Below are 24,147 nucleotides of genomic sequence, written 5' to 3'. Positions count from 1 at the left end.
CTAATTGCCCGCGGTGTAACCAGTTGACAAATATTTAGCTATCTTTAGTGTTGATATTTGACCAATAGGTGTAACTCTGTACACATAGTTACGACATGTATACAATATCTTCGTAAAACTGCTGGATATCGGACGAAAAAAAAAATACTGTCAACGAGTGAAGATGACGATTATTTCGTGTACGCACGTATGAGCACAAATTTTTTCAAAATATTTCAGTACAAACCTGTAGATGATTAGTAATAATACGAACAACCATGTGTTATACAACAGTTACGTCAAATGTTTCAATCGCGTGAAATATGTTACAAGTTGACAAGGAATTGCTATCACTTACAGTTCTTTGGGATCGTAGATTCTTAGTTACAGCGAAAAATTATTGGTCGAGGAAGCTTCCAAAGTTAGACAATCGGAGAGGCTTCAGGTGAGTTGAAAAAAAAAAAAAGAAAAAAAAACGTGAATTTGCAATAGCATTACGTTGCGGAAGGCTTTTGGCCAAACTCGCTGTTAATTTTCCAATCGATAAGACAGGACTGGAGGGAATGGGAAGACGCGCCACGTGTTCGAATAAACAGTTACTACGAGGAGTTAAAGAGCGCGGGGGTGAAGAGGTAAGTCCATTGAATCCCGGAAAAAGATATTACGGTTTTCCATGAATGGAACGATCGCCGCGCTCAGAAAGCCGTCTGGAATCAATTGAGCGCTCGGCACGAGGCGTGTGTAATTATATATCTGTAGGTGTGTGTATATCTATGTACGTATGTATATCTATACATGTACGAATTCGTGTCTATGTATGCCCAGTTTTATCGTGTAAGCTGGTTTCACGTTTCGTTGACGTTTACTTACGGCTATTAAAACGAAATTTCGTCATTTCCTCTCCTAATTATTGCGTATACATCCGAATTTTTTGACAAAGTAATCATCGACCGATTTCCACGTGATTTGGCAGAAAATTGAGGAACTTTCACAGAATTTTGTACACGTAATTGTTGGGTTAGCCGCTCGGCGGTATAAATAATTATATTGTGCGAAGCCCGCGCTTTTTTGCGGCATAAATTACAGCGATTGTCGTGAGAATTACTTATCGCTGTGTTAAATTTACATTCACCAATTTTTTTTTTTTTTTCTCAACTCGTCAAATGCCAATATCGCTGTAAATTTTGCTGCAAAAAGTATCCTGTCCATATAATTACCGACACGCGCGTAAATCAAACAGATTACTTTTTTCCATGTGTACATAATTAAACTTTTCGCACGTAAGTTTGTTTTATTTTAAAAATATTTTACCGCACAAGTTCCTTCGTCCGCAGATTCAATTCGAAAATCATCGTCTCTTTGAATCTTCAAAGATTACGGTGACTTCTGCAGTATTGAGACTTGGACACGTTTGTAATGCGTATAACGTTTTTTTTTTTTCTTGCGATACATTTTTCTAAAATTAAACTCCGCCACCGATTTAGACGCCGTTACGACCGACAGAATTATCTAACGCCTCCGTGGCTCCAATTAATCGGTATATCACCAACATATGGCGGGCTGTTAGGTAACGAGAAAATGCCGGTTATATGCTTTCGCGAAATTATTTTGGCTTGCAGCGAGTCCGCAAGCCACGCGAAGACCGCAGGAAGGAAATTTCAGAGGGTTTGACAGCGGTTCAAAAATCCCAAACAGCTTATAGATCGCATTATACGTTCAATTCCAGAAGAATGTTGTTGAGTTGTTTGATAAAATTTTCATTGACGTTTGATTTTGTTTGAACAATTAATTGGATCCTACGCATCGTGGAAATACTTCATACACGATATATTATCATGTTTTCTCCGATAGTGAACATCATTTAGATTTTTATTAATTTAACAGTAAAATGAGCAACTTCAGCTTTAATATCTCGATAATCAATGCGCTATGTTTTTTTTTTTTTTTATTCTCCAAAAATTGGTGTGAATAGTAAACGAATAATCGAGCTGCAATTAGGATTTTCCTCTGATAACTTCGCATCTATTGCAAAGTTCAATAAGCGGGGATGAAACACCTTGAAGAGTAATCCGTCTCTGTCCTGGTTTTAAAACAGTGTTCTTGCCCTCATTGCTGCATCAGAGCTAATCAAAAATTCAGTAAAATAAACATATATGCAAGCGGCAAGATCTTTGCTCGGCAGTACGGCGCTAATGCTGTTGTATTGCGTTAAGTTGTTAGCGCGTTTATCTCGCGGTGAGATTTTTTTTTCGCACACTCTCGATTTTTTTTTTCGCACGTTTCACCACGACTAAAGGTGAAATGGCTTACGCCCGCAGTCGACGCGGTTTTAAAAAAAATGACAAAAACGCCAATCGTGGCAAACAATCGTTGCGGAAAATTTCGAAGGCCCGGTTCGCGATCAGCCAGGTGCGAATATCTTTTGAGGAAATTTAACAATGTTTGCGTATGGCATACGTAAATCTGGAGACGTAAGGAGCTCGACTCAGGCCACTTAATATTCAAGTACGCGAGCTACATACTTTGAATATCATTCATACGCATTCGCGTGGGCATCAACCGCGTCAAACTCTCTATATTAATAAATTTCTTCAATGTCACGTCTGCCTGGGGCCATGGACCGGCTCTACGAGACTTTGGTTTTCCACCAAGCTCGAGCAAGACGCGAAAAACTCTACATCGCAGGTAATAAGAAAATTTGAATTTTCCTGAAATATCGAGAGAAAAAATGGTTCTGAATTCATTCAGAGGTTTTTGTTAACCGAAAATCCCTGCTTGATCGACCGCGAGATTAATTAGCTATATTTAGCAGCTGGCAACGTTGGGACGGTAATCAAAATGGCCGCCTTCGACACGCTTCGAATTTTATTTCGAATTTGACGTCACCGCTGATTCCCGTGAGATTTCAGACTTTGTTTTAAACGAAATAAAACGACGGCAAGAATAGTTTAGCCACAGTTTGAACTTCGTTGGAAGCTTTAGAACCGAGAATTATCGACTCGAGAAATTCCCGCGTTGGGAAGCCATTAGCCATGATTTTCATTCGACTTAAGATTCGAACAAAACTACTCTGCGTCCTGTATCATCCAATAAAACTAAAACTAGTTTCCTTTGACAGGAAGCGATGCTCCATCAATCCCTGAACTTAAGCATGCATATATATATGGAAGAAGATCGACAGTATAAACGATGAGCGGGCTAACGACGTTGATAAAATCATCGATAAAGAGAGAGAAAAAAACGTCGGATTCCGCCTTCCAGCAAACGCGCGGTGTGAATATAAGTCGACGCTATACATGTAGAAGAAAAATGTGGCAATATACATGTAAAGGGTTAATTAAAAGTTATTTATAACCCGGCTCTCGTTGAGCGTCGAGTTTTCCACGCTCGAAATATCGGTTATATATACATTTATCACTCTTCCATCTGGATCCTCGACTCCGGGTTACTTGCACGTACGTGTAACCGGCACTCACACTATCGCGTATAGATGATATATTCATCGGTAACGAATGAATGAATTTTTTCAGTCTTGTCGGTTATAAATCACGCAGAGCGACCCTCGGGCGTATATTATACGTGAATGTCAGAACCGAGGTTCTGCGGCACCCGCGGGGCTAAATATCATTTTTTTCAAGGAGTCTTCCAGACTCTCAGCTCCAAGGACATGGACTCTCGGATTAAATCTTCGTCAATTTTCGATCGGGTAAGACTTGTATCGTTCGTTGATTATTGATTATAATCGTTTCGTGTTGCAAATGAATTTACGTATAATCGACGCCTCGCGCGATTTGACGATCGCAAAATTTTATTCAAAAAAACTCGTTGCTACCGCGGTAAAACCTGCAGGTCAGCCTGATTATCAGCTGCAGGTGAATATTAATAATATTATTTCCAATCGGTAATTCGAAATTTTATCGCTCCACCGATCATTGCTCGACTGACTCTGCAGCACCGCCTCTATAGCCGAGGCTCAAATACGTCGGTACAAGTCGTAAAGTTGTAATAATTAACACTCATGTTTATTCATAAACTGCGAACACGAAGCTCTACGGTATCTAAATATTTCATGCGAAGTAGCACGTACTTGTAATATTCTGCTTAGATTAGCGGCCAAAGAAATCGAAAATCCGAACCAATAATACATCATACCTGTTATTACACAAACAAGTTTACGGATGAATTCGTGATCCACTGACTTGGATTATATCCCGATGCATATAAAAAACTGTGCATGATTTTTATTAATAATTCAGGAAAAGTTTCATCCGACTGGAATGTTATTTGTATGAAAAAAAAAATGGAGAAAAAATTGTCAGCCGATGACATTCAAACTGGGATTGAGATGAGACGAGATTATTCGGTACCAACGTAAGTGAGAAGATTGCAGACCCGAAATCTGTGCTTAACCCTGTTTTTATTACATCAATATTTATAAAATTATATATGCGCAATATCCGTCGATAAACTTTACCAATTAATCAATGAATTCGTTCGAGTATCAAAATTTCGAGTTTAACGATTATCGACAACTCGGACCGACGAACGCAACAAGTAATATATGTAACAACATGACAAATCATTTTCCTAATTAGTTGTGAATAAAATTCTTGTCACGCTGTCACATCCAATCGGAAATAAACCAAGTCGTTGAGCGTTTGATACCCGAAACGTGTTCCGGTATAAAAAAAAAAAAAAAAAAAATGTGACAAAAACTGCGAACACCTTGAATAATCCAATATTTTCGATATCGTGTAGAATTACAAAACAAGAGAATCATGATTAGTTATACATATTCGTACAAATGTTATAAATAATAACGTACGCATGTTGGACACGGGAAAAAATTTGTAATAACGTTAATGTATACAGCGATTCCGAAAAACAATTTTCCCTGCAAAACATATTCCCGTCGCATATTAATTTTACGATGCGTGACTTTGAATTTGCAAAATTGTTTTCACTCAAGCGGGCGCGCTGACCCAGAAATAAAAATTAACTTTACGTATTTTATCGGGTTTACTTCATTCCGAGAAGTATTAAAGCGTGGGTTATAAAACAAGCTAATTTTGATTTTCGCACACTTCGGTGTTTGCTTGGATATTTTGCGCGGTGGCCCAAATAATTCGCGCGTTAGCTTTGTTCGCGAATTTTACCATACGTACAATTATATATCTACACATCGTGCACGCGTCGAGTCTAGTCGACGTTCGCTTGGTCGGCTCTCAAGAAGCTCGAGCTTTTTTTTTTTTTTTTTTGGCAAGTATTTAGCCGCGAGCCATTGATGTAAAAATGGTCCGACCGAAGAGCCGACCGATGCAAAAACTCAAGTGGCACTTCTACCTCTCGTGCTCGTTCATACAGCCGTAGAAAATTCGCAAAGCCAATTGCAAACGAATATAATACCGAGGCACGTACGAATTTGCACGGAGTAAATCGCAGAGCGGTTATTGGCAAACTGCACGCGGTGTTATAAATTTGGCAGGGTGAAACTATTTTCACTTTCCCTTGTGAATGCAACAGCGTATATCTGTGCGCAAAAATATTTAACCACGACGCAAAATAATACCTACACGTAATTAAACGTCACCCGTCGCCGTAAGACTCGCGTCAAATATTCTAACGAACGCGTTTTGCCATTATATCGCGAATTTATCGAATTACACGTTGTGAAAATTGTGGGCGTCGACGGGATTCGCCCGAAATTTTATCGCGAGCAAAGCGATAACATGCAACGTTCAGAGAAATTGCGGACAAGGACTATTCGCGAAAAATCGATTTCCGCGAGAGCTAATATTAGACGAATCAACTGCGCCTGATCTCCTTGCGGAATGTTCAACTCGTTTGTTGTAAGCACCTACAGGTATAATCTCGAGTGAATTTTTTGCACCGCACCTCGCGGTCTCTTCTTCTGTCTGGGCTCGCAGAGCCAGCATAGATCCATTATATACATATGAAAACTGTATACCGGCATAAAAGATACTCGCGGTGATTGAGTAATGAGGAAATTAATTGTTGGCAATTTCGAGCCGCGGTATGAAATTTTTTGGCAACGTAATCGAATCGCGGCCGCAACTTGTGATCGACGAGTAATAAATTCTACAACTATATAATCACCCGATGCTTGCTTCTGCCGCAGAATCGATTAGCGGAGAAAATAAGAAGATTTTTATTGATAAAAAAAAAAAAAAAATAAATAAGCAAATGGAAATTTCTAACCGCAGAATTATGCAGCTAGCGGTTTTCCGCCCGCGTCCTGAAGCTGATCGAAATCTGCTTTAAAAAATGAACGTGCAGCTAAGCCGTCTATTCGCCGGTGTTTCTATCTGATATTTACTCCCGGCTGCTAGAGAAGTCGGTAGTGATAAACTTGAAGGTGTTCCCGACCTACTCTACTACTTTGCGCGATATCGTAGGTAGGACGTTAAAACTAACGGGTCGTACGTGTGGACGGGAGAAATTTCAAGAGTAAAATCGTACACGTATGTGCGCCAAGGCTGATAAACACGTACGTGTGAACCGCACATCAAATATTACCTGATAACTTCGCTCTGGAGCGCATCGCTTATTACTGTGCGATAAAAAATTTCGACACGCACAGAGTGAGTGAAATTCACCGTTTTACACGTAAATTAATACAGGCATTTGCTTGTTTTCCCCGATTTGCTTAATTCGCTGAATATCTCTTTTGTCAATTCAAATTGTCTCTAACAACCGAGTAAGTATCGTTTAAGGATAGTTATTTGTCTAATTAAGGCTTTTTAAATTCCCAAAATATTCACAATTACTGCGAATAACATTTTCTCGATTCGCAGGTCAACATTTACGCACAAATTTGTTAAACTTTAATCAAATTTCTAGTCTCACCGTGATCGTATCTAGGAGGTAAAACAACGTGTAACGCTGTGCAGAAATTCGACATGTTTTTTTTTTTCTCACGAGCCCGAATGGCTCCGGAGAGGATTGATGAAACCACCCAGATAGAATGCAACTCGTGTATAATATCGCGTACATGTACGTTATATCCCGAGGTTGAAACCCCGCGAGCTTCGGCGCTCTTCAGAGCCGTCTGCAATCTTGGCGAATAAATAAAGGTGGAGAGAAAAAGCTGCACGCTTTATGGTGTCCGACTGCAGTGGCTCTCAGCTCTCTTAGAGACTTATCAAGACTTCGAGACTCGAGCTATGCAATCCTGAAGAATAATCAGCTTCGGTTCCAGGACGGAAACGCGAGCTCAAATTTAACGGCGCAGTCATTAATTGTTATCATCGAAATACGGTTCGCGAAATTAATACTTCTCTTTTTCTTTCTTTACAATTAGCTTTTCTTTTTCCTTCCGAGCGTTAATCGTGATACTTGATGCGTTTATCGTTCATTTTTTCACTTTCTCTTCTCATCAATTACACGCTGCATTTCTGCATGTTAAATGCAACTAGCCGCGTTTTATAATTATAATGACGTTTATTATCGGAACGCGTGTTGAAGCCGTGACCGTGAAATAATAAATTCATCGAGTGGAGACGAATTTTAGACAGTAATATCATTATTCCACGTCTATACTTGTACCCGTTGCAAATGCGGCAGAGAGAGTTACGGAAATAGATAGAGAGAGGGAGTGTGGATAATCTCTAGGAGCTTTTTGTACGACAATTGTAGAAAGACGTGGGTTTGACTACCCTGCAGAAACAACATTGCGATACATCTTATCCGCCCTGAGTTCTCGTAATATTAAATTTGAAACGAATCGTCGAGCTGGATTCCGGCCAAACCAAGTGCACGTCTTTCGTCTGACAATCTATTTTCAACGACGACGTTAATATATATAAAGTAAAGTGCGACGGGTTCGTATAACTCGCTACGGCGACTTGAGCGAGACGAGTCGCAAGGTTAGAGATAATTAGACGTTTGAAATTTTCATATTTATACTCTAACGTCTAATTGTAACCGTGATAAAGGTCTCTGATTGTATAGCGAAATAGTCATACTTCAATTCCTTAAAGTTAATCTGTCCACCAGAATACGAATTCGAAATTCATATCAATTAATTTAATGAGAGGCTTATTGATGCGACGAATAGTACCAATTAAGGCGGGATCATTATTTATTCCGTAATTTCGGAGTGCAGTGACCTAATTACTAATTCACACGTCTCGTGTAATTAATGAGACCAATCGTGTATATGACAAATCATCCGACTCTGAAACAGAGAGTGAGAAAGAGAGAGAGAGAGAAAGAGAGGATAAAAAAGAACGATCGAAGATAATAATATTAGAGAAAAAAAAATAAATAAATAAATAAATACCGGCAGACTAGACGACTTCCGGATAAAAATAAAATAGCTAACGTATATTATAATGATTCTGTTATCAGGCGTTCCGCAATTTCAGACTAGAGAATTCATTGCAACGTTTCGATCGACTCTGAACTTTGCGTAAGGTTGCGAACATTTATCGAAAAAAAAAAGTGGCGAAAGAATAATGTAATATTTAAGATGAAATTGAAGAAGTAAAGAGAAAAAAGAAAAAGAAAAACCCCGATGAAAAATAGCGTAAGCAAAAATATCGCGGGATCACGAGAGCTAAAAGCCTGTGACACATGATAAAACGAATGCCAGGCCGTGATATTTGTACATAATCATCGCCTATCACGTACACAGTATGTAACATATTTATCTTATAGGTTGCGAACTATATGACATAGAATCGTATTCTCATTGGATGAATTTCTGCACATGTTTTCATTCCAATTAGGTTCCTACTTTAATTTCAGCGATGAATATAAATTCGTATAGGTGCTTCAGTCGCAAATTCGTCCGATCGTACGTATTGGCAAAGCTTATTATTACATGTGATACGGTACACGTATAACTTACGTATTACGTTGCATTACGCTTCGTCAAAACATTTCACGAAATGGCCTCACCGTTACAGGTCGTTCATGTTACGTATTTAAATATGCTCATATACACTCGTGGGAACGTTACGAATATATATTTTACGATTTCTCGTTTTATTTTTTTCGTCACATTAAACAGGCAATTCGAATCTGGAGTGAAAAAAATAAAAATCAACTTGTTCTGCCATCATGTATTGTACGAAATGTCGTAAAATGTTATTGCAATAACTAATGGAAATTATTCTTGGAATAAATTTTCAAGAGCGAGTCACAGTTAGTTGTATATATTCGAGGAATAACTTTTGCGACGATTCCGATATGTTCCAGGGAAGTTTCACTCGTGATTGTTTTTGTAGACTGTAATAAACGCAAATATTATAATTTATATTCTCCGTACATCATTGAGAAAAAATAATAATCGATGAGTCGCGGGTTTCAATTACAATAGTTTGCGTTTAAAACAGAAAATCATTTAAACGCGGTAAATGATTCGAATTGCGAAAGAAAAATTACAACAATTACAACACGAAAAAACCTTTGGAATAATTTTCTGAGAAAAGGTGTTCAATTTTTCCGCAAATTGAATATCTATTTTTTTTTCATAATTTCACGCAGAGTTTCATAAATGATTTGACATAATTAAACGACAAAAACGAATTTCCATTCTCAGGATGGGATTTTACTCGCGATTAGTTGGTGAGATAAACTTATTCTCAGCCCGATGCTGCCATCTGCGAAACAGTTGGGATATTATTTAAGCTGTGTAGCCAACAGTTGGCGGGAGTAAATGAAAGGTATTCATCCGCAAGTTCATCGATAATTGCATTGCTCCTAACCGCCGCTGTGAAAACAGTCTCCATCTTTTGGAACGGACTGCGATTAATATTTTTTTATTAGTAAATCGATAATATAGATTTTTCTCAACCGACGATAATTAACGTAGGTTCATTGCCAGAGGTAATCGCTTTATTGTAAATAATAATAATGAGGGGGAAAAAAAAAGAAAAACAGTCAAATATATTTGACGAGCAAAAGAAATCTCCGAAAAACAAGATTTACAAGTATTTCTTTTTGTCTTCTCTTCGAGGTTGAAAATTTCGAAGAAAACCAAAATTATAAACAATTAAAGAGTGAGAATAACAATAAAAAGTCGGACTTATTCAAGGCCAAACGTTGCTTTCGATCCAGTCAATGTAGGAAGCAACTCTGCTGTATATGGCTGGTGAATTTTTGAACCCACAAAATTTTCCGAAACTTGTTACACCCACAATGCTGTACATGCAATAGGGATTGTTTAGGACCCTTTGAAGGGGCCCGCCGCTGTCACCCTGTAAAGATATCGGAAGTCGATAAGGAAACGCGGAAAACGATTTCATTTCGAATCCTCCAATCACCTGACAGGTGTCTTTACCACCGCCCAATTCACCGGCGCAGATTAAGCTCGGTATCAAACCATCGGGCAGTTGTCTTCCGCCAATATCCACCTTGAAAGTTTTCCTGCAATCGTTTTCCGGCACGTAAGTCAGCTGCACCTTCATGAGATCGTCGCTGCCATTTTCGCGCTCTGAAACAAGAGAGATCGGCGGTTCAATTAGTCGATTTCACCGCAATCGTCATGCACAATCAAGAGGTCCTTCGATTTAAGCACGCAGAACCGGTCGAAACTAATTTCCTGGACAACCGGATCGCCGATTCTGCAGACTTGACACCGAGGTACAAGAAACGACGGCTGTTCGAAACCTGGCAAAAGATTTACCGCAATTTTATTACTTTTTATTTGATTTGACACTGAAATACCGAAAGCTTGCTTTCCGAAGCCAGTTGCTATTCCTTTTGTGCCGGGAATATCGTTCTCCGTGTGAAGACAAGCCGGACGAATTTCTGCGTTCAGGTCAAACGGGTCATTGACTTTGATCAAACCTACGTCGTGGTAGCGGGCAGGCAGCTGATATTTCGGATGCTTGATCCTTTCCGCGATGTTTCTCTCCTGCATCCCGTCCTCTGGATTTTTCTGATTCGTTAATCCGGCTCTCACCTTCGTAGCCGGTCCTCTGAAATCAATCCGATCATTTTATGATTCGTCGAGACGAACCGGAAAATCAGAACGCATGAATTCAAACCGTATATACTGATTATTATTAAGCGATAAATTATTGTCAAGTTTGATTCACGCTTACGTGTTGGGAGATTCCAAGCAGTGGGCAGCAGTCAAGACGAAGCTTTCGGAGATCAGAGATCCTCCGCACTGCCACGAGATGGTGGAATTACCGAAACCGATCAGCGCCTGTAAACGACGTGCGATAGGGTTATTTTAAAATGATTCGAGTGCCTAATATTTTTTTTTTTTTGCTTTCAGATCGCGATAATTCGATTTTTCATTCCCACTTATCCGATATACCTGTAAAGAAACCTGTCGTTACAAACCATGTGTGGAAATTCTTTTCTAACAGCTTTTGATCCACCTATGATAAGCGGAACCTCGACGATACCGCAACGCGAGACCGAACTTTTACCGGCATTTATTCGCAGAACTGGAACTTCTTCATCCGCGTAGACAAAACTTGCGTATTCCTTACACTCTGCAGAGACAATGTATAATCGTAGAACGTAAGGAGTAATCGAAAATTCCATAATAATTTGTGTAAACTTGTTTAAAAACCGTCAACTCACTCTCCCGACTCTTATCACCGACTCCGAAAACCTGACTGTATCGTACGACGAGAAGCGGTATGAGAAAAGCGGTTCTCTTCAAGAATAACCGCATCTTGAAACGAAATGATTCCGACTAGTTCAGCGAGTTCGGTTGTACGTAGAGGCGAACCGATTCGTCAAAGTGTGATAAACCCCGAACGCGATTACGTCAACTGTGCTTATAAACTTTTATCAGCGGTCGCTGTACAGCGTATAATAATCCGCACTTGGTGCAGGTACGCATGTAGTAGTATAGCAGCAGGGATTCCAGCACACCGAAATTTTTCTAAGTCCCCGAAGGAGAAAAAAAAAAAAAAAAAAAAATGTTGGTTTAAAAAATTATTCAGACTCTTAGTCCATGCAAGGTCCGAGCGACTGCCCGCAGCTTCGGTGAGCTTCAAACATCAAGAGCAACGCAGGTACTCGTTACGAGGTAAAACATGTTTGCTATTAGCAAAATAAATCGAGGTTATTAATAAGGCACTTATGATGATAAGTAAGAGAAATACAACAAATATCTCAATACGATGCGAACGCACGTAATAGCTGTAGACGATGTACGCAGGCTTATCCGGTCTGGGAAAATCAGATTCTCCCAAAGCAACATGGGCGAGTTCACACGGCACGGCGTTTACATCGGAGACTTGGCCGCCTCTATGAGCGAGAAAGGCTGGCAAGGAGATTCGGTGATTGCGGTTCACCCAGCCCGATACGATTACTTCGTTATGTTGGACCACAGGCGAATCGGTGCCGCATTGATAAGTCGGAGTAAAACGTTGTCGGTTCCGATCGATGTGTACGAGGAAGATGAGGAACTCGACGAGGCTTTACATCCGTACCAGAGATTCAAGACGCGAAACGCCGGCGATGCCATGCGTAAGAGAATCGCGAGGCAAACGCCACAGCCAAGAGGATCTGGCGTTGGCTTCCGTTATCACGAAGTCAGCGTCAGGACGAAGCGGGAAGACCTGCCAAATAGATGTGAAACCGAACGTGCCTTACTAGATTTCGGATTCAAAGTTTCGGGCACCATGCACTGAAGTGCAAAGTTCTCCCGAAGTTTGTCCAAGGAATAGTACATGCGCAAAGTTTGACCACTATAATTATTTTGAATAAAACTGCCTTATTAATAACCTCGATTTATTTTGCTAATAGCAAACATGTTTTACCTCGTAACGAGTACCTGCGTTGCGCTTGATGTTTGAAGCTCACCGAAGCTGCGGGCAGTCGCTCGGACCTTGCATGGAGTAAGAGTCTGAATAATTTTTTAAACCAACATTTTTTTTTTTTTTCTCCTTCGGGGACTTAGAAAAATTTCGGTGTGCTGGAATCCCTGCTGCTATACTACTGATGCCTCGAACTATGAATCCGAAATCTCGTTACACACGTTCGGTTTTATTTCCATTTGGCAGGTCTTTCCTCGTTCTCCTGACGCTGACTTCGTCATAACGGAAGCCGACGCCAGGTTCTCTTGGCTGCGATTGGAAAAATTTGGGTTGGCTAGAAGTCCTGCAGCATCATGGTGAATGCATAACATTTATCCCAAGTTTGTCACCCCCCTTTTATCCTGGTGATGGCCGTCCGGGCCCGGCCGAAACGTTGTATTGAATAAACAAAGTTTAACCATATCCTACGAAACCTTACCTCATTCATAGTTGAAGGGATTCGGATAAAAGTTCCTTACTCTGGACAATGTTTCAGGCGAGGCATGCAAGTCGACGAATGGTGAGGCCGGGATTTGCGCTTTATTGAAGAACTGCCAGGTCGTGTTCCAGGAATTGGAGAACGGCAACGAGCCCGATTCGCTCTGCGGATATGCCGGTTATGAGCTAATCGTTTGCTGTCCAACTTCGGGTCCACGAGTAACCCGAAACCCGATCGACGATGAACCAGGTGCAATAGCAAGACAGAGTGAGTCTTCTGCGCCTGAAAATTATCTCGAATTTTGCGAGCGTGAATTATAGCTGTGCCATTGGTTCACATATTGAATTTCATTTACTTTTATAGAATGCGCTGAATAGGCTGGGTACGTTTACGTCTAGAGGTTGCCAGTGATTACCTCAGGCACAGAACAGAAAGTTAACGTTTCCCAGTACGCGTTCAGGTCCCAGAAGTTCGTTCTGGGAGGAACAAGGGCCGAGCATATGGAGTTTCCCCACATGGTAGCGGTTGGCTACGATTTGCCAAACGGTGAAGTCGGCTGGTACCACAGCGGCGCTCTGATATCCGAGAACTTCGTCCTGACGGCAGCCCACTGCATCGTTTCATTGTATTGGCAAGCCTTGCCACCGCATCGTTGTTCTGGGATTTCACTGCAGGACTGCGAGTAAAACCATGCAAGAAAAGTTGCTGGTCAATCAAACTGCAAACGTGGTCGACGCGGTGTAACAAGGTTATCGCGAATCGCTGTTGAATCACTTGGAATTCCATCATCGACACTGGTTTGCACATTTTGCTGGTCCTTGGTATTGTTCTTTACCTTTACACCTTACCAGATGCCTGTTCAATTCCTAGGGGCCCTGCGAAATGGGTCCGCGTTGGCGATTTGAACCTCCAGCGTTCCGACGACGGGGCGAAACCGGAGGATCGTCGCATCGCCGAGCGGATCAGATACTCTCGATACAAGCCTTCTTCTTCGTACCACGACATCGCGCTTCTTCGCCTCGAGTCCAGGGTGCCTTTCGACGGCTGGATCAGACCGGCTTGTCTCCGCACATCATCCACGACTGGAACAACGAAAGCCGTAGCATCAAGATGTATCCTATATCACACCGAACTGCACTTGTATGGTATGCGTTCATGCGAAGCTGCATCCTTATATCCTTCCCATCATGCCGGTATAACATAAAATTATACCTATAAATCGAAAAAAAAAAAAAAAAAAAAATTAACCATTTTCAAATGTCAGTCGCTTCTAGAATATACTCATATTATCGCACGATCCTGAAAGATATTCAATAAAGGTGGTTTCAATCCTTGTAAGTCAAACTTTTTTACACGTTTTGTGAGTTGTGAACGAGCATTGCAGTGTCTTCGGCCTGGAGACTGTCTGCAAGAATCTGTAAATAATAATTGACTTTTTCGCTAGCACCGTAAACGAGTTATATATTTTTGATAAATAACAAGTTTCAATTTGACTAATAAAGAGCTCGGTATGGAAGCTCTAGTTTCTAATAGTAGGGGAGCTCAAGAGGGGACTTTGGGTTTTATTCAAGCCCGACAGAACAATATAAGGGAGGAAACCTTGCACCCTGTTATGAACGACCACCATATATGAACCCTTAATATACAAGGGTGCGTCTAGGGTAGCCAATCAGATTAGTAAAAAAAAAATCGATCCTCAAATTAATTCGAGCTCGTCAGATTAATAGAAGGTAAGTTAATTACATGGAAAAAAGCGTCAATTTCCATATTCTGACGATTTGATCATGATATAAGAGCATAAGCGAGTAATTAGTTTGCAAAAAAAAAAAACGTCACCTGGAAGTATTCGAGCGCGGTTATTTTTTTTTTAATTTGAAGGAAATCATGTAAAAATTACGGATATAATATAATCTGACGGTTTCTACAACGTAAAAAAGCTAAAATTATTGATAAAGTGAGGTACGTGCAAGTGCTGAGAACTATGTATTTCCCACTCCGCGCCTCTCTACCCTTCTCGCTCTTTCTCTAGTTCTCACTCTCTCGCACCGTACAGAAACGCAAGATGATCAAATTGATTCGAACTCCGAATATGAGGATGATTCATCTGATGATGAAGATTAAAAAAATCTTTATTAACACTTCCTTTACCATAAAACCATTTGAAATATTACCATTTGAAATATAAGCAATCGAAAGTCGTACATTTAACATTTATTCCCTATTCGTAGTTAGAGTAGTTAGAGTGAGCATTTTATTTAATAGCAGCCATATTTTTCTTAGGATTATTTTTAAAAACTGAGAATTATTAATTGAGGATATAACAAGTAATTTTTAAAAAAAAAAAAAAAAAAAAGTGGAGTAAATGTAAACGTAGAATGATACCACGATTATTTCTGACGATAAGACGAGTTCGCTTCTTTTCCTCTCCATTTTTCTGGGAACACGAGATACGAGATATGATGACGTTATTCACGAAGCGAGATGCAACCTGCTGGAATTTCACACACGTTTTGGAAACTAAGCTTTGATTTCTGGGTGTGAAAACTGGTTTTTTTGCTGTTGATGAAAATCAAAGAAAAGAATAAAATAAAATAAAATAAAAGAAAAGAAAGAGCAAAATATTGTACGATCTATTTTGTCGACGGATGATGATAAGCAGGTGCTGTTTGTGTACTGCAACGCGATTGGAATTCTACAGTGCAGATATTTCTTAATGCCACTGTCACTGTACTAAGTTTTGCCATTTATATCGAGCAGCTATCGTACAGCAGCGGATTGCCGAATATGTTAAAAATGAAAGAACGATCGGACGTAATTACTGCAATCTTGACGTTACGAGATATTGAAAAAATACAACCGGCGAACTATGACGTAGGGGCTTCGCAATATGCGGAGCTAATTGTTTCTGCGTGCAATTTACGCACTCGACCAAACGCACGGATATGATAAGGGTTGAATAATTGTTACAGAATGTTAAAAAGACTTCTGTCTCGAGCCGCATCCTCCTCATTCTTCTGATTGTTTTCGTGTTCGTAGCGTTTTATCAGACGGTGGATGAAGCGGAAATCGGTGATCGCCTTGTTTTGCATAAAAATGAGGTTTTTTTCTGATAAAAATATAAATATGCAAATAACGGAACCAGCATTTCGGCGAAGCCCGGATCGGTTTCGCTTGGTGGGGATTTTCAGTTGCTATACCTCGGTATTTAACGTTCCACAATCACTGTTCAACGGACCAGTGGAGTTACTTGTCGTCGAAGATGATTCTCCCGGTTATCGTGTTTATCCTTTACGCGACGCACCGCGTCGAGTCGGCGGAAGAAGGTGAGTTCGATCGTGGAATTGTATGATTATACGATTTCTGTTCTCATGATGAACTATTGTCTTTGGTACGTAATGAGAGCAAGGTTCAAGTAAAAAAAAAAAAAATAAAAATAAATTGGAAGGAATTTGAAAATTTGAATCACGCGGTGTTATGATTAATGTCTACAATTTTTTCCGATGGTTAAAAATTCCAATACGCATCTAAAACCGATGTAATTAACACTTTACAAATTCTTAATTTCTCAATTTTCGATTTTAGATCGAAAGCCAAATGGCAACTCGTGGCCCTTTCACGAGTTTCCGAAAGCATTCGATCTTGTCGATCGGCTTGTGATTAGAACTAACATTTCTCGCCCACACACTCCAGGTGATTCATGCGAATTGACGAGCGGCGCTACCGGGGTTTGTGCCTTGCTGAAAAACTGCGAGATCGTATTCTCGGAATTGGTGGCTGGTAATGAACCGGATTCGATTTGCGGGTATGTCGGATTTGAACCAGTCGTTTGCTGTCCAAACAGCCGACCGCAAACCACGCAGCCGAGTCCGACTGTCACTAGAAGTCCGGTTGGTGAGGGACGAGGTGAAATTGCTAGACAGAGTGAGTTTCATCTGCTTAAAATTATCCTGCAACTTTTATCGCCAGTCCAGGTACACGACTGCCTCGAAGAACCGTCGACGTAAATTGCGATTATATTTTCAGAATGCGCTGAATATGCCCGGTACACTTATGAACAAGTAGACTCACCGGTTTTGACCCTGAATCGACAGAAAGTGAACAGATCCGTGTGCGCGATCAAGTCCCAAAAGTTGATTGTGGGAGGAACAAGGGCCGCGCGTAGGGAGTTTCCCCACATGGCAGCGGTTGGCTACGATTTGCCAAACGGTGGAGTCGGCTGGTACTGCGGAGGCAGTTTGATATCTGAGAACTTTGTTCTGACGGCAGCTCACTGCACCTTTTCGTCGAATTGGTAAGCCTTTCGAGCACGTCATTGTTCTGGGTTTTCACTCCAGGATTGCGTATGAAACCATGCAAGAAAAGTTGCTGGTCAATCATACCGCAAACGTAGTCGACGCGCTGTAACAAAGTGATCGTGAATCGCTGTTAAATCACTTGGAATTCCACCATCGACACCAGATTGCACGTTTTGCTGGTCGTTGGTTTTTGTCTTCGCTAAATCTTGCAATTAGACCCAATGCCTCTTCAATTCCCAGGGGCACCGCGAACTGGGTGCGCGTCGGCGATTTGAACCTGCAGCGTTCCGACGACGGGGCGAGACCTGTGGATCGTCGTATCACCCAGAGGATCAGACACCCTCAGTACGAGCTTCCTTCGCAATATCACGACATCGCGCTTCTTCGCCTCGAGTCCAGGGTGCCTTTCAACGCCTGGATCAGACCGGCTTGTCTCCACACATCACCCACCACTGGGACTCAGAAGGCCATAGCGACAGGATGGGGTCGCGTTGAATGGGGTAAGGTTCTCACACGTGATAACGAATGCATGTGCAAACAGGCCGGTAATATTCCTCGTCAATGACTTCTACCTCCGTCCTCGTGGTTATTTTCACAGAGGGCGAAACAGGCTCGATTGATCTTCTGAAAGTTACGCTTCCCCTCGTCGATCAGCAAACTTGTAACGCGAGCTACTTAGCTGGCGGGTCTGTAGTTCAGCTACGCGATGGAGTAGTTGAAGAATGGACGATATGTGCTGGGAAAGATGGCAGCGACACGTGCCAGGTATGCGGACAGATGAAAGAGTATCTTCAATCGTAATTTCGCGAAATATCACGACGTGTAAAATTGTTCGCGAACTGAGGGTGGCATTTTTTGTTTCAGGGTGACAGTGGAGGCCCTCTCCAGATCTACAGTAAAAAGGAGTACTACTGCATGTACGATGTGGTCGGAGTCACAAGTTTAGGAAGATTCTGCGGAAGTTCAGTTCCCGGGGTTTACACACGCGTTTATCACTATGTTTCATGGATAGAGTCCATCGTTTGGGGGCAAGGATAAACCCGAATAATCGCCTGGATTTGATGAAACATCAAATATCATAATCTCTCTCTTCATTTTTGGACAATACAGCCGGAAGGTACGATCCTGAGCAGCTGCGCAGAGCAATCCATCTGATTAAGAAGTTGATTCGTTTCAAGGAAAGTAAACTTCAAAAACTTTTTCTCGATTTTATCTACTGTCGTTTCCGGTTCTAATCTCGATAGACTTGCAAGAATTTGAATGGAGAATTACAAAAAAAAAAAAAAAAGTATTAAGTAAGATGAATTAACACTATTTTTATAGGGTCAAAACCTGGCGCATAGAAATGTTCAATATATAAATAGTAAATATAAAGACAAAAAAAAAAAAGCGAGAGAGAGAGAGAGAAAATTTCTCCACACGAAAAAGTTACGATTTTTGATAACTTTATTTTCCCGACAGACAGGCATATCGAGTTTGGTTCAAGTGAATAATTTTAATGTATTTTATGTATTTCACGGATGTTGTTGACCATTTTACTGTGGCTCAGTCGAAGATGCTGGGCATTTTTCGAAAAGGCGAACAACGACGTTGTACGCAATCTTGAATACCTCAAATATCGTGAGATTAAAAATTTTCTACGACGCGCCGATCCAAAGAAAACACACAAGTTGTCAAATGGTACCGTACAGAGTTCTGTCCCTTGTATAGAAAAATTATCATGTCCCACCGAGTGTCAGAATTGGATTTCTTACGTGTAAATTTAATGGCGAATATAAAATCTCTTTGCGATACCGCTTATGAAAATCGCACGGCGATTAGAGTACAAACGATTTCACAAGCGATCAGCCCCTCGTTCCGTATGCTATTCACACAGAAAATTGGAACAAAAGAGTCTAAACACAATGTAAATGGTCAACAAATTTCAAGATTAAATTTGCTACTCGCAGGTCAAGAACAAAAAAAAAAATTAATAAAAAAAAAAAAAAATACTAGAAAACGCAGAGGAAAATTACTCGTGAGCAAAAGGTACTGAGCTTTTCAGCTTACAGATCAAAGTAACTTACACGAAAAAATTTTATTTCATCGTGCGTAATCGCTTCGACTGAACAAAGAACAGAAACTTCGCGTTATTGAAGGCAAGCACTAGTCAGAATTTTATTGGGACAACTTACAATTAACTGCGTTAGCCGCGGGAATAAAAAAAAAAACAAACGAACAAAAAAAAAAAAAAATAACAATACTGTAAAGACGATACTGTAGTAATTCTACGATCAAATTCCAACTGAAAGAAATTCGACGGTTATAAGCTTATCTAATGGTTTCGATGTGATATCGCATTTTTTTCCCCGATAGTATAAAACAGAACCGTTTTTGAAGCGCTATTTTTTCAAGGACAGCAGGAAAAGGGCTGGGCTCAAATTTCCTAATTATTGGTTATTATTGAAACTGTGGGTAAAGCATACAGATATTGTCTCTGCAGCTGGTTTTTTAGAAGTCGACAGTGAAAAAAAGAAAAAAAGAAAGTGATCTGGGTACGATACCAGCTAAGTGGTGACTACTTACGATCGGGCAGCTTGTCACTCCAGTTTTTCATTAGAATACGACAAAAAGTCAGTGCACCCAATTGGAGAATTCGAGAGTGGATAATATGCGCCGGAAGAGTTGAAAGTGGTCCTTACCAGGTGTGTAAACTGCAACTCCGTAAAGTACAGCGGAGTAAAGTATTACTGCACGTACGACGTCATCGGAGTCACGAGCTTAGAACTTGTCGGTGCCCGTATTTTCACTCGCGTTTATCACCACGTTCCATGGATAGAGTCGATCGTTTGAGAAAAAGAATAAATCGGAAACTAGGATCGACTTGACTAATTAAACGACGGTCATAATGCAACGAAAAATAATTTAATGAATGTTATAATATGTGATAAATACGTGCACGTTTCATAATTATTACAGTACCGTCACTTGTGTCTTCAAAATACACGATATGAAATTCCGGTCACTTTTTTTCAAGAGTGAAAAAATCGCTGTGAACTTGAAATTGTTCAATCACATTCACTGCAGAACATTGCACACGTTGCACCTCACTATAACAACGAAACATCCAGAAAATGTAGGGAAATTGAACGTCGTCGACCGACTCGTTCCGAAGTTTCACTCAGACTGACGAGGAAATTTCGCAGACTCGCAGTAAGCGTTCGATTTTGCGACAAGGGGCGGAGCGTCGGCCCTACGAATCGAATATCGTTATCTAGGTTCAAATCCGGACGAAAACAACTTTAACCGATTGCGAGAGGGTATCGTGTTTACAAGTGTCGATGTCTATAGGTGCGTTTCTACAAGTGCAATGGCGATCTTACAAGTTCGCTTCGAAAGGTTCGTTTCTACAATTGGCGACCCTACACATTTGTTTCTCATGCATTCACTTGTAGAAACGAACTTGTAGAAACGATCCTCACCCCTTCAACCCACTGATTGAAACATCAAATCTGCACGACCGACTGCTGCACGAAACGTTGAGAAAAAAAAAATAGAAAAATTAAAAAAAAATTCGTTTCTAAGGACAACAGTTTCTGTGGAAAAGTGGAGTAAGAGGAAACGTTGAACGATACCATTTTTCTGGGAACACGAGATACGAGATGTATCGGAGAAATTGCAATGCGTGAGATTTCGGATACGATACAGAAGATTTTTGGGGAAGTTCACAAGGTGCATTGGTTCAAATTGTCTCTATTCGTTTCTGAGATGAAAGCGCAAAATTTTCACAAGGCGGCTGATTTTCGCAATGATCTGCAGCTGCCGTGCAAAACATCGTATCGCGACTAAACAATTAAGAATCCGTATAAACTTGATTTTTCAGTAATGAATTATTCAAGCTGTGAATTTGTATCGTTGGAGCGTTGTTGCTGGCACGATACCGTCGTGCGTGGAAACCAAATGTGATGTTATTCACGAAGCGAGATGCAACCTGCTGGCATTTCACACACGCTTTGGAAACGATGCTTCCATCTCTTGGTATAAATTCCGAATTATCTTCGTTGGTGAAAGCAAAAAAATAAATAAATAACAGAAACTCTGCAGCACTAGAGACAGATGTCACGCACAGTGGCACTTGAAATTGGTAACGTGCGTTATTTCAACAGAATGTGAATAATAAGTGAACCAAGCTAAGCGGTCCAATTATTGGGGCGTACATTCAACGTGATAACACCAAATCGTTATACGTCTGTTTTGAATCGTTGGGATATCGTAAATGTGAAACGTTATTTGATACACATATCAGGCATGTTTTTCTAAACACATTCGGAAAAAAACTTTAGCTGAAACACAACTGTATTTACATCTTCCAATGTCGTAGACGCGCAACTTAATTTCCTTCGCGTGAACATACTAAAGTATGCTACGTAGTTCGTGGGAGGATAAATCGAGATTATTCTTGTTGAAGGATGAAAATACCTCCGAGATGAATAAAGCCGATTTCACGTAATTTCGATTTCACGTGTCACGTAATTTGAACTATCCGCATCAAAAGAAAATTTACGCTCGAAAGAATAAAAATAATGTGCTCTCCGAATGGGTGAATATCAATTCCGCAGACTTGTCTAATTTGCAATTGAATACCGAGTACTTCTCTATCACGTATGAGACGTATATATTTATTACGTTTGACAAGTAGGAATCATGTATTTTAATATTGCGTTTTCAATAGTTTCATTAGAAATTAATTAGTCGGCATACAACACCGATTGCACATTCGTTGTTTATACAATCTGAGTATAGATTTACATGCTTGAAATAACCTAAAGCAAACAATACATACATTAATTTTGTACTTTCTCAGTATAGATTAACATACTTAAGATAACGTACAAGATGAAAGAAATTGAACCGATAATCCCCAAGGACGATGTCAATTAATGTTACATCACCTTTGTGGTCAAATGAAAAGCGTGACGAACAATTGAAAAAGCTCAACTTGGATCTTACGAAGGCAAGTCACAGCCCACTTAATGTCAAAAAAAAAAAAAAAAAAAAAAAATGAAACTGTGCGATCAATTATTTTCGAATCTTCAGCGTATGCTTATTGATATTTTATCTTTACTTCAGGTAGTTTGAAAAAAATTAAAAAAAAAAAATCAAGCAACAATTTAGTTCTCACACGTAAAAACTATTTGTTTACTTGCTGGGTCATTGAACGATAGCTACATGTGTACGAACTGACGTATGACGTGAAAAAGTAAGCTACTATAATACAGCATTCAACGATTATTCAGAATTGATGCAGGACTGAACGGAACATTTTATCGTGATTATTCATAAATGAGGAAAAATCTGTTTCAGGAATAAATTTTCGGGCCTAGAATTAATATCTTCTGACTTTATTTCATATGGGATATGTAACGCTGTGATGATCATTTTTAACGCATGTGTTTACGATAATTTTTCGCGGAAATCAATTATAATACAATATTTTTATCCGAAACGAAGGTGATAAACTACGTTTGAAAGAAACTGATAATAATATTAATTCAGTCGTAAGAAAAATATTTCTAATTTGAAGTTGAATGCGAGGTGTTTAGAAGCGGCTACTCTACAGCGGCTAATCGGCTTGTCCACGGCTGAACCATTGATGTAAAAACATTTCACCTACCAAACATAAGTTATTTCTTGGAACAAGTTAACTGCCGTGTTTGCTTATTACCTTCTTTGTCATCGTTGGGAAACACGCCGCTATATATAAAACCACGTTAGTCTACGGACCGTAAATCTGGCTAATTAGTCGTGTATATGCAATCGCAATTGCGCATCATAAATATCACGTTAACTTTTGGCGAAATACAAATCGCGTAGGCATTATTGGATGCTTTGCAAACGAACGGTGATGTTTGACAACGGGTAAAAAAAAAAAAATCGGTGTATCCAATCGGATAATTACTGATAAGAAGAATCAGTATTGTTAACGTTGTTTTTGGTCATCGAGTGAATGATACGGAAGCTGCTGCTGCGGACGCGTCGATTAGAGCGTGTAACAATTATTAATTACATCAGGAGGGGGGGGGGGGGGGGGGGGGGGCGTCGTCGATGACGTCATAGCACGGTTTGATATTCGCTTAACGGTTGAAAAATTATTACAATTTATGTAAGCGGTTGATAAACGTCGCTGCCGGTCGCGGAGCTTAATTTTTCTATTTGGAAACGGAAAAGCAACGGTTTTAAATTGAAGAACTGCAATAATAACACGATATACATGTGTCTATGTATTATATATATATATATATCAAAGATGAATAACGTCAAGGTTTAATAAGCGCATCCGAGCACTGTGCGATACGATCCAAGGAATCGTTTAATTGTAATTTACGGAATGATCTATATTTGTCGCAGGATTCTGGATACTGTGTAAAGGCGAGAAGGAAATTTTAGCAAATAATTGCAGGAGAGTGTCGTGAAATGAGGCGTGGAGGAGATGAGGAAGAACGAGAATGTGAGATTTAAAAAAAAAAAAAAAAAAAAAAACAATTCTGTGGTTAACATTCTTGACTCATCCAACAAGTAACTATCCTAGAACCACGGTTTAATCAGTACCGGTGATCCAAACTTTTGACGTCACGAGCGACCTTACCAAGAGAAGGAAGAGTGA

The 24,147-nt window shown here is 40.1% G+C and overlaps 2 protein-coding genes and 1 long non-coding RNA gene across 5 annotated transcripts; 2 read left to right on the top strand and 1 right to left on the bottom strand.

Annotated features, from left to right (window-relative positions):
• Positions 1–9,872: 9,872 nt before the first annotated feature.
• Positions 9,873–13,313, bottom strand: LOC107218885 (serine protease snake). 3 transcript variants are annotated; one of them, XM_015656916.2, is made up of 6 exons: positions 11,545–11,687; positions 11,299–11,453; positions 11,052–11,158; positions 10,672–10,925; positions 10,269–10,438; positions 9,873–10,202 (listed from the first exon to the last, which is right to left on the bottom strand). In XM_015656916.2, exons 1-6 carry the CDS (start codon positions 11,636–11,638, stop codon positions 10,035–10,037), a joined length of 948 nt encoding a protein of 315 aa, XP_015512402.2. In that variant the 5' UTR covers positions 11,639–11,687; the 3' UTR covers positions 9,873–10,034. The 3 variants fall into 3 exon arrangements, with proteins under 3 accessions (XP_015512402.2, XP_015512401.2, XP_046600438.1); XM_015656915.2 differs by having other exon boundaries at positions 9,873–10,438; XM_046744482.1 differs by lacking the exons at positions 11,299–11,453; positions 11,545–11,687 and adding an exon at positions 13,210–13,313 and having other exon boundaries at positions 9,873–10,438.
• On the top strand, positions 12,978–14,203 carry LOC107218878. The gene is made up of 4 exons (XR_006905132.1): positions 12,978–13,087; positions 13,267–13,476; positions 13,573–14,006; positions 14,080–14,203. It is a non-coding gene; the product is annotated as an uncharacterized LOC107218878 (long non-coding RNA).
• A 2,244-nt stretch (positions 14,204–16,447) lies between these two features.
• Positions 16,448–24,049, top strand: LOC107218880 (venom protease-like). The gene is made up of 7 exons (XM_015656910.2): positions 16,448–16,532; positions 16,900–17,130; positions 17,233–17,500; positions 17,745–18,004; positions 18,103–18,269; positions 18,369–20,188; positions 23,892–24,049. The coding sequence occupies exons 1-6, from the start codon at positions 16,469–16,471 to the stop codon at positions 18,540–18,542; spliced, it is 1,164 nt and encodes a 387-aa protein (XP_015512396.2). The 5' UTR covers positions 16,448–16,468; the 3' UTR covers positions 18,543–20,188; positions 23,892–24,049.
• The last annotated feature ends 98 nt before the right edge of the window (positions 24,050–24,147 follow it).

Source organism: Neodiprion lecontei, chromosome 6 (genome assembly GCF_021901455.1).
Source record: "Neodiprion lecontei isolate iyNeoLeco1 chromosome 6, iyNeoLeco1.1, whole genome shotgun sequence".
In the NCBI taxonomy this organism is placed as follows: domain Eukaryota; kingdom Metazoa; phylum Arthropoda; class Insecta; order Hymenoptera; family Diprionidae; genus Neodiprion; species Neodiprion lecontei.
This window is presented reverse-complemented; position numbering and strand designations above follow the sequence as displayed.